Below are 10,969 nucleotides of genomic sequence, written 5' to 3'. Positions count from 1 at the left end.
GAAGCCTGGATGATTCTAGCCCTCAGTGAGTTAACATTTAGACCTTGACTTCTTAAGTTTTGAGAGTGCCAGTTTAGGAAGCCAACGTATGACTGAGGAGCTTTTTTGTTATTTTACAAGGAAAATGTTCCAGATTAATGTCTGCATCATCGATGTACTGGTTCATAGCTGTTTAGCCATTATTGCGGTGGCATTTCTTGCCAACAGATGTATTCATCAGTGTTAGGAAGGTTATAAGGACTATAAAGGTCAAGGTGAAAATAAAGAGAAAAGCTCCTTTCTCCTTCAGCAGAAGTTTGAGAAACCTGATCATTGACTGTATAAAAAGGTGGATGCTGGCACCGTGAAGTCATCACTTTGTCCATTTTGAAGTCTGAACTTTAAGTTTATAGCTGATGTATCTTCATTTATCTTCATTTTCTTGATCCACAAGTGACAATGACATGTTCGCTAGTATGCTATGTACATTATATATGGGAAATTACCCCCTAACTTTAGTAAGCTTGGTTAGCGATGCACATTAACAGATACCTGCAAAGTAATGGGGACATAAAATACTAGAACAACCATCCAAGCATGATTTCGTCTGACTCTGAAAATCTGATATGGAAACAGCGATGTTAAAATCACAGTGGCTACATCTCTCATATAGGCTACATTTATCACACTAACAGAGAAACGTCATTAATATAAAGTGACATGATATAACCAGGAAAAAGAGGATATCAACAGAGGGGAAAGAAAAATATTGATACTTTTTACAACAACTAACTGTTCTTGGAATTATCAAAGCTCTTGCATGAAAGCAGAAATCAATCCTGCAACCATTAACTCCCTGACTCGTCCAGCGTTAACCAGTACCATGTGTTTGATTGGAGCTAAAAATAAATAAATAAATAACATAACCATTCATTTCCACAGCAGAAACATTTGTGATGCAGCAACATAAAATGTATATTCAGAAAGAAAAATAAAAGTACTGTTCTGAGTCTTGTGTGATAACCTGTGTGCTCCTTATAGCGCTTTCAGTGCAGCGCGCAGGATTTCTTTCTCAGTTATGGTCCACACTGACACCTTGTGGTCTGTGGGATTTCTGCTTTGCCTACTAACACAATAAATCTCAGCGCTCAGCTGCTGGTTTCTTTACATTTGTTTTTCCTTTATGTTTGAGAATGTCACAGCCAGTACCGTCACGAACATCCTTCACACTCTGCCAGTAGGAAAATCAGGACGTGTTTTGCTTGGCTGCCTTTAACCTACTCATCGCCTTTTAGGGAAATCAGGTGTCATTTGTACTGTGTGCGCTGTAAAGTCTGTCATTTTTGTTGGCCTTCAAGCAGCAGCTTTACACACCTGGTAAGCACAGACTTTGAATTTCAGTGTTATTTTGTTGTCTGATTATATTCATAAATGTCATTTCATGTCATGTCTGTTGTCGTCTTCTTTTTTAAGCCTTATTATTTTTAAAGAAAAAGTTAATAATACACAGATGTTTAAGGTCACAATGTTACACCTGATTCTCAAAAATGCTTGTTTTGAAAACTCCGTTAGTACAGTGAAGAATCTCTTTTTTTTTTTTTAATCTTTTTGAAGATCAAAATCAATAAATAAAGTTGCATATGTTTGTTTTTTTTTTAAATTTCCTGGTAGGACAACTAAGTTGAAACTGTATCAAAAAATATAAAAATGTAAATGATTAAAACACATTTTATTATACAGTAGGCATTTCTGTATTTATATAATACCCTAGCATTTATATTACAACATATAGACTTATTGGTCTCTTTATTAGGTACACCTGTTTAACTGTTCGTTGACGCAGATATCTAGTCAGCCAATCACATGCCAGCATCTCAATACATTTAGGTTTGTAGAATGATCAAGACCATCTGCTGAAGTTGAGAAGAAAGGTGATTTAAATGACTCTGAATGATGCATAGTTGCTGGTGCCAGACACGCTGGTCTGCTGGTCTTTCCTAATGAACATTTCTGGAATTTACAGAGAATAGTTTGAATATAAAAAGATATCCAACAAGCGGCAGTTCTCTGGGCAAAAATGCCTTGTTATAATAATTGTTATAATAATTAAGGCAGTGCTAAAGGGAAGGAGAAGAGGGAGGAGGTTTCAACTACGTAGTGTACCTAATAGTGTTTGGTGAGTGGACATGTAAAACATTTGAATCTTTAAGCCTCTATTGGCAGCTTTTCACTGATTTTCTTTTCTCTCTGTTTTCAACTACAGTCTGGTAAGATGGAGAATTTATCCAGCAATGCCACATTCAACTCCAGCAAAGCTGACCAATGTCTTTTTACACCAACTCACATAGCGATGCTCTCAGTGATTGACATCTTTACTTTTATCATCGGGGAAGCAGTGGTAGGGAAACTGCTGTGGATCATCTACACATCCAAGAAGGCTATAGATATCCTCAATTGCAATTTAGCTATCTTCCACACTGTGCATTATTTTACATCCTTCGTTCATTTAATTTTCCTGTTTTTGCTGCCGCAGTACCAGATAATACTGCTCAAGGTTTTGCTTAACTACACACAAACAGGAGGCTCATCAAGTTTGGTTTTCATATGCATGGAGAGATACATTGCTGTGGTTTACCCCACATCTTACCATCTGCTGAAGAAATACAAATTCAGGGAGATGTGTGGTCTGACAGTGTGGCTCCTTACTGCAGTTGCTGTTTTCATAAGTAATCTAATTACTATCCCCTCTCAGACAGCCATGGTGTTAGGAGCTATCCCACGTGTTCTGGTGTTATTCAGTTGCACACTTATGATCTACTACAACAGAAACATCCTGATAACGCTGATGAAATCAGCACCGGAAAAAGATGAGCTGCATCCTGCCAAAAAAAGAGCCTTCCGAATCATCCGGGCTACCACATTCATCAACTTGTCATGTTATATTCCAGTAATCATATTGCAATTGTTCATCTATCGGCACCAACCTGCATATGATTGTTCACTAATACCTCTGTGTATAACATTAGTGTCAGTTGCAAGTCTTGGACATCCATTGTTTTACCTGTCAACCCAAAGGAAGCTGCGTCTGTGCTTAAAGAGAGACACAAAAGCCAGATGAGTGTTTATCAGTCCATTCTTGTCATTTAAACTCAAGTTAAGGGCATTTACATAGAGTGATAGACAGGTAGATGTATGGGAGGGAGATGGGTATAACAGTAACGATGCGAGGAGCAGAAATAGTGAAAGTAGATACATTTAAATCCGAAGCAATGGGCACCAGATGGATGAAGATGGGAGTGCAGGCAGCGTGGAGTGGGTGGAAATGAGTGTTAGAGGTGAAAGAGGAAACTTTCAAGAGTGAAAGAGGTTTAAAAGATGGTCGTGAGACCTGCTATGGTTTGGTTTACAGGAGTAAGCAGAATGGAAAAGATTAATAATTATTTCAGAGGGACAACTCAGTTTGACTTTGGAGACAATATTAGAGAGGCTGTTTCCTCGAGGAACCTACCCGAGGGATTAATAAAGATCGATCGATCTATCGATCTATCTATCTATCTATCTATCTATCAGAAGATTCAGTGCAGTGAAAAGCGACATGGAGAAGGCTGTTACAGAGGAGGATGCTAATGATAGAGTAAGATGAACGCAAAGGTTAGCTAAAGCAAGGAGCTGTAAGAAATAGTCTCAGCTCCTTATTTAGAAATGTCTTTCTGTTAGCAAATGCAGATTTGTTTTCAATAGGAGGCCTTCTTTAAACTATTTAATGAACTGTGTGCTGTTTAATTGTTTTTTTATATTATAATACACATTACACCGTGTGGGGTAAAATATTTTGTCTGTTAGTAACACAGGATGAATTTCAAAGTTGCTGTTTACCATAAATGTTCTTTTTTTGATTTGATTATGTCACAGCCTGATCTGTACTAATACTGTGTGTTGCTGACTGACAAGTAGAGAGGGAAAGCTGAATGATCAGATTTCAGTACTGTGTATATTCATAAATGACTTTGTGCAGTAGTATAATATTTAATAGAACAGAAGTAATATTGTGCTGTTCCTGTACATTCACATGAAAATGGCCACAAGAAACTGTGTGTTGATTCCTTCTGCTTTGCTTGCTGTTTTGATAATATCATGTAAATTTAGAGGAGCCGATGTTTAAGAGTAGGTTGTCAGAATCATGTCGTATTTATGAGTTGTTTACTTATAATAAATAAAAATCAGGTCATGTGCAGGTTGCTGAGAAAAGAGGTGAAAGCAAAGTTTAAAAAAATTAATTGTTGCTTTAATGTAATTATTATATGTTATTTATGTAATATTGTACACAGCATGATTAAAACATGTTATTAAAAACCAATAAAATGTTACATTGCTTAATCATTACAGTAGTCACTACACTAAAACCACAAACTGAAACAGTAAATGTGCTTCCATTTCTTTGGGACTAACTTTACTCCTTTAATTACACAGGAGCAGTTCTATTGGTGCAAAAAAAAAACCCAACAACAACAACAACAACAACAAAAAAAAAAACCGGTGTTTATAACTAGCATGACTGAATGGTTTACAGCTGTTTGGCTCTGTCCTGTAACTCTTCCCTGTCCTCCTCAGTGTATAGAGCCGAGCCCCGCACATTTCTGCTTCATAATAAACGCTGGTATTTTGATGAAACAGAGCAGAGCTTAATGTGGAGAGTCAGAGGGGGAAACAGGAGGATCCCAAACACCTGCAACAGATGCATTTTGTTTCAGAGACAGCTAAGTTGGCTTTTACAGCCAGCCAGTGGATTTGCAATGTTTTTGGTTTTGACCTACAAAAAATCAGTGTACAATAAGAAATTCTCTGTGTTTGTTGTTTCAGCACTTCCCACACATTTTATTTGACTTCTTTCTCGTATCACACTGCTCACATGCAAAATTGAAATGTCTCTTGAAATGGTAATAGAGCTGTGTCAGTGTGATAGATTGTCTGTGGGTTACGGCATCTAATAGTGACTTTAATAAGTACCTGATCATACGTCATCTGCATGATGTATCTACACAGCATTCAGATCAGCCGTTACAGTACACGCGGCCAGGACCACACAGGCCCAGCAGTTTGTAGCAGAAGAGTTCACCCAGATGGTTCGCAGATAAGTAGCTCACACATCAGGTCTGCTGGCTTTTGGTTGCTAATTTGCGCTGCAGTCAGCAAAATAATGGTTATTATTTAAATTAGTGCATGGATCACCTGCTGAACGCCCGTACGCACTTCTGTGTGATTGTGGCTAAGTTGCCCCATTTAATATGGCTCAAAGTTTGTTATTATCCCCACTTTTAAACATCATTTATAGCGCACTGCTCATGCTCCAGAACAGTGAAAATCCCAAAACTAGCCAAACTAACTGAAATAAGATTCTGGGATTCAGACTAACTCAGACTAACTAGCACTGTTAACCTGTCCCACGTTGACCTAAAGCTGTTCAAATTACATAAATGAACATCATACTTATGTGGCTCAATACATGCATACATGTACTCGTTGGATCATCGCAAAAGCAGGAATATATAAACTGATTTTTCTCAGCATTTTGTGTTGCACGGGTCTCCGGATGAAAAGTAGTCGTACACACTGACCAGAGGAAACATGGTCACAGCTCCCAGCAGAGAGCCCAGCTGCACTACAGCTCCACACCACACGAGGGCGCTGTGGCCTTCATCACGGAGGATCATCCCAATAATCACCTTCACATAGGACAGGGTGAGAATAAAGAGGACCCAGGCCAACACCTGTGGAACAGAAGTAGGTGAGTGCTGCTGTGTTTAAACTTTTCTGCTTATCACAAGGTGGAAAAGTGCAACTTGTCTCCTTACAGGAAACACTGTGAATTGTTTGAGTAACAGAAGTCTACCAGTGCACTCACAATGATAACACCCCCTGAGGTATCATTAACCAGCAGTGGGCATGGACTCAGCACTGCCATGATCATAATATAAACTCCAACTCCAGTGCCAATCACTGTGAGGACTCCCATGAACAGCAGGGATCTGTGAAACGAAACAAATGACATCCCGACTGCAGTTACAGATGCTCTAAGGTTGATATAATGTGGCTGTGGGGGAGGGGCCAGATGAACTATAAAGGAATTTGACATTAGCTGTGCATAAACAGAGAAAAGGTAAGTAGCATTAGAAAAATATAAAAGTGTCTCCTGTAAGAGGGTTTAAGCACGTTTTATTCAAACATTTTCTTTATCCATTATTTTTGCATTAAAAACTATTGAGAATATGAAAGAGTGCTGAAGGTTTATTATTATTTTAGCATTTACCTTGTTAAAATTGCCAATGGCACACTTACCTGATTGGTAAGAACATGGCAATGAAGCATGCCACAGGGTTGGACAACGCAGCTAAACTGGCCGACAGGTGGTAGGCGTTGTTCCCGTATGGCATGCACGAGTAGGACTGCACCGAGGGAAGAACCGTGTTGCTCAGAGCGTTCACCCAGACCAGAATCCCAAAGATATAAAACACCTCCATCCAGCTGTACGAGCCGGTGCCAAAGCTGCTTCTGGGCTTCTGGTTTTCTGGTCTGTAAGGATCCATCATTGGCTTCTGCTCGACCAACTCCCTGCTTTTTGTTTTTTGTTTCACTCCGTTGGTGTATCTGCTGTTTGGCTGCTCCCTGGCCACAGATGGATGGTAGTTCAGGAGCAGGAAAGCCCCCAGGCACACCAGCATCATGGCACTGAGGAAGAAGAAAAACACCTCAGTCGAGAAGTTTGCAGGCTGATACTGGGCCTGGAGGTCAGAGGTCACAGAACCGTTGGGAATGTTGAGGGTGTAGTTCACAGCCTGTGTGCTGTTTATGCAGTGGACGACCCCTGCACCTTGGATCAAAGCCACAAGAGACGGCAGCAGGCCACTCACACCCTCCCCGATGTAGTAGGTGGTCAGATACTGAGACTTGAGACGCATCATGAAGGGCAGGAAGGTGACGGAGGAAGTGCAGTCAACAGCAGCGAGGAAAAAAGTTAAAACAAGGAGAGGCACGCTGCGAGCCACACCTGCTACAACCACAGTCTCCTTCCAGAAGAATCCCAGCAGGAAAGTTGCTACAGTGCCCAGGCCGATGATCACATATATGACAGCTGTCTCGTTCAGAGCGCCTGGTCGGAAACGATGCATCAGAGTGACGAAGAGAGGCCCGATGTTGGCCATCTGGATGATGACTGAGAGGTAGGAGGGCAGGTACCAAGCCTCTGGGATCTGGGGGACAATCAGAGGCAGCTCCACCCACAGACCGTTGATGGAGACCCAGGAGCCCATACCGAACAAACATGCCAACAGGTGAGTGAGAAGGGACATGTTGCCAGGTGGGTTTCTAGAATGAGACAAACAAGATGTTTAAAGTAGACCTTACTTATTTTATTTATAATGAAATCTCATATTTAACAATAAAATTTGATGACACAGAACATTAACTGTTGTGTTTCATTCTAGCTTTTTTAACAAATAGACCTCAAATCGCTCTTAAATGTTTTCTGGGTTCAGCACCTAAAATTCTGAAATGTTGTAAGGATATCTGTGATCACTCATATTATAAATTATATAGATACCATATAATGTATATATAGATGATTTACTCTACACAAAGAACATTATTAATGAAAAAAAAACAATAAAATGAGGAAGGAACCTCTCAAAAACTGCAGTTACCATAGTAAACACCTCAGCCTAGCTCAGAATTGTCCCCATATCCTCTAATGTTAAACTATAGCTCTTATACAGTGTCATGCAGTATTTTGCAAATGTTTTGCTTGAACAAGTTGCACTGATCATCTAATTGCTCTTTGGTACCATAATGCTATTTTGTCTCTGTTGTGGTGTTGATATTTCATAGATTCAAGTAAAGAAATGAGAACAAATGATGTGTTTTTGCAACAGGCTGCTAGTAACAAAGTGCCCAAAGATACAAGCTAAAATGGTTCTCTAGCATATCAAGACTATCTCTCCAGAGATCTCTGGAGAGATAGCTGTGATTTATTACTGTTACTGAAGGTCCGCGTCTCCGAACCTTAGTAAAGGGACCTCTGGCTAATACAGCGGTTCTGTGTCGGCTTGTAGCCGAAAACTAGCTTTACTTTGTTGTCTGGGTCAACTTTGCTAGCGAGAGACAGAGAGAGGCGTTGAAAGGCTGCTCCAACGGAACTTATTGTTTTTGGAGAAAAACACGAACACAGTGTACAGTCGAGTCTTAATAGCTTACTTACAACTGGGCTTGTCAGGCACTCTTCTTGGCTGCAGTGGTTATTATTATATTTACATGTTTCCAGCTCCCGTTTTTGCTCGATGACAGCTGTACTTTTCCACTATCCTTTTTCTCCCTCCTCTTGCTCACACATAACACATAACGTGTATGGCGGTCCATTCTCCTTGCAACACGGACTACACTGCCCATGATGCTACATTCTTTAGAGCTATGCTTGTAGCATTCTGCCTGTTAGTTTAGCACAACAACAACAACAAAAAGGCGCTCTCACCCAGGAAACACACAGTCGCAGAGAGAGAGAGAGAGCGTCGCCCTGTAACCATGGCAACCGTAACGCTGCCGCCTGGAACAACAGAACGTAGCTGTCAAACAAAACCCAAACAGTCCTGACCCGCGACAATATGAAACAGGGAAGTACCGCCGTGTAATCCATTTATTTCAACAAAGTAACTGTATTCTAAATACCACCTTTTTAAACGGTAACTGTAACGGAATACAGTTACTCATATTTTGTATTTTAAATACGTAACGGCGGTACATGTATTCCGTTACTCCCCAACACTGTTGGCTTAGCTGTGTCATTCCATCTGCAAAGAACTGGAAATAATTAAACTGAATAAAACCATAAGATCCCAGATCTGATAATGTGTCACCATCATGAAGCATCCCAGTAAAGGTCCAGCACTTAACTACTGGGCTAATGTTTACTCCTATTTTAAGGAGCTTATCTTTTCATTGCTGTGCTATAAGCTATTATTTTATTCAGACAGTCACTTCTGTGAGATGGAACAAGTTACATGCAAAGTGCAGCGTATAAGAAGAGGTTTAAATAGTCTGGCTTCAGATATGAAACATACAGCAAACAAAACACGACCACCTACCGCACTGTGATCTATTACATAACCTGAGAAAACATCTGACCAGTGCATTGTTTATTTAAACAGAAACTTCATGCAGTGGAGACACTGATCAAAGAAACTGTAAAATAATAGTTTGAAACCAGTGCAAGTCCCTGAAATTGTTCCTTTACCTTATGAACACATTATTATTATTAAAATAAAAAAAAGTAAAACAGTCTCAAAATAAACTATTCTGAATAAATGGCTATGTGCATAATGAAAAAAAATATATATATATTTTAACAATTTTTAAATACTTTCATTGTTAAACTCAGAATATGCATCGCTGCAGATACTCACATTCAGTTTGGTGGAGTTGTTTGAAGAAATCTGCAGACACAAAGGAAAGGAGAAGCCAAAGTCCTGCTCAGTAAACTGTGTGTGTGCATGTGTGCGCCAAAGGATTAAATCCTGCTTGGGGCGAGTGGGTGTGCGAGCATGTAACCAACCATGACACACGTTGGGTTAACTGATCATTGTCCTAACTTTAAATATCTTCACTCTCAGGGCTTTTGCATCATCACATGTTAGGATTTCAAGTCACAGCAACTGTTTCTTTTGCCTAGGAGCAATCGTTGAGTCGGCACTCAAGAATCTAGAGAATCCATTAATTCTGCTTAAGGGGATCATGGGAGCAGAGGGGGAAATGGGTGTTTATGCAACTGAGTTACAAAAACTGCATGAAAAACGAGTGCTGTAACTTTATGTAATAAGGCGGTGTTTGCTAATTTTATTCATCAGCTGGTTTTCTGATATTAATGTAAAGCCAGGGTTCTCAAAGTGGGGCGCACGAGAAAAAGGTGGCCCATGGCAACGCTTTATGTGGTCATAAGTCATTTAAGTCATGCATTATAAAGCACTGGAGGATGAGAAAGGAACCTTTAAACCCTGCTTTAAAGGAACGGCTTTACATTTGCACACACCAACGTGAATGTCTCTCATCCTTCAGCTGTAAAAACCACAATCTGGCTTTTTTAGTAGCTTCAGGTTTATTTCACATTTTGAAATGAAATCATTTCACAAGTTAGTATTGTTACTGTTCTAATTTTTCCCAAGCAGCTGGTGGTGGCGTCAACAGGAGTTGAATTAGATACATTATTAAAGATGGATGGTGTGATTCAAATATTGGGGATGGATACAGGAGGAAAACCAAAAATAACCACACTGGTCCGGCCGGGTCAAGTCAAACAATGATTTAATGAACACACGCGTGGGAGATGGACACCATACAGCAGAAAGCATCAGATCTCAAAATGGTGGAGCCTTGATCAAACTCTTATAGCCTCTAGTGGCCCCCACCTAATCATAAAACCTAAACATTCACATTCTTTCTCACACACAGCGCCTAAGCTACGACCTTGGCTCTCTGTTTATCTGCTCCTGCTGAGATGGGGCAGTATGCTCTGTTCTCTTCTAACCAGACAAATAAGGCGATGACTTTCTGCAAACAGTATTTCTTATAACTCAGCAGTATAATGCATCATAAAACAATATCATTCATTCACAATAAATCAACAGTCTAATGTAATGCAAATCAGTTTAACAAATGTAATAGTTATCACCTTCTTCTAATTCAGGAGCATAATGCAAACTAAAACTACATAATAATTCACAATCTTTAATTAGGGGTCTAACATGGCATAAAATAATATTATAATCCGACAATGGTCAGATGATAGAAGCTGCGTGTGAATTAAGTGTGTGACAGGTTCATGAATTGACACTGGATGGATGTTATATGTCCAAACCTGGTGGGGGGGAGAGGGATAATCCCTCCACACCACTGCAGCAGTTACTGACCAAAGGAGCAAAATGCAACATTGTATAACTGGATGCCTGAT

The 10,969-nt window shown here is 39.8% G+C and overlaps 1 protein-coding gene across 1 annotated transcript; it reads right to left on the bottom strand.

The window, feature by feature from the left end:
• Window positions 1–4,427: 4,427 nt before the first annotated feature.
• Window positions 4,428–9,493, bottom strand: slc52a3-2a (solute carrier family 52 member 3-2a). The gene is made up of 4 exons (XM_006794407.3): window positions 9,429–9,493; window positions 6,316–7,341; window positions 5,882–6,005; window positions 4,428–5,747 (listed from the first exon to the last, which is right to left on the bottom strand). The coding sequence occupies exons 2-4, from the start codon at window positions 7,323–7,325 to the stop codon at window positions 5,541–5,543; spliced, it is 1,341 nt and encodes a 446-aa protein (XP_006794470.2). The 5' UTR covers window positions 7,326–7,341; window positions 9,429–9,493; the 3' UTR covers window positions 4,428–5,540.
• Between the last annotated feature and the right edge of the window lie 1,476 nt (window positions 9,494–10,969).

This window comes from Neolamprologus brichardi, chromosome 22 (genome assembly GCF_056152115.1).
Source record: "Neolamprologus brichardi isolate AB-2024 chromosome 22, ASM5615211v1, whole genome shotgun sequence".
NCBI classification, from domain to species: Eukaryota; Metazoa; Chordata; class Actinopteri; order Cichliformes; family Cichlidae; genus Neolamprologus; species Neolamprologus brichardi.
This window is presented reverse-complemented; position numbering and strand designations above follow the sequence as displayed.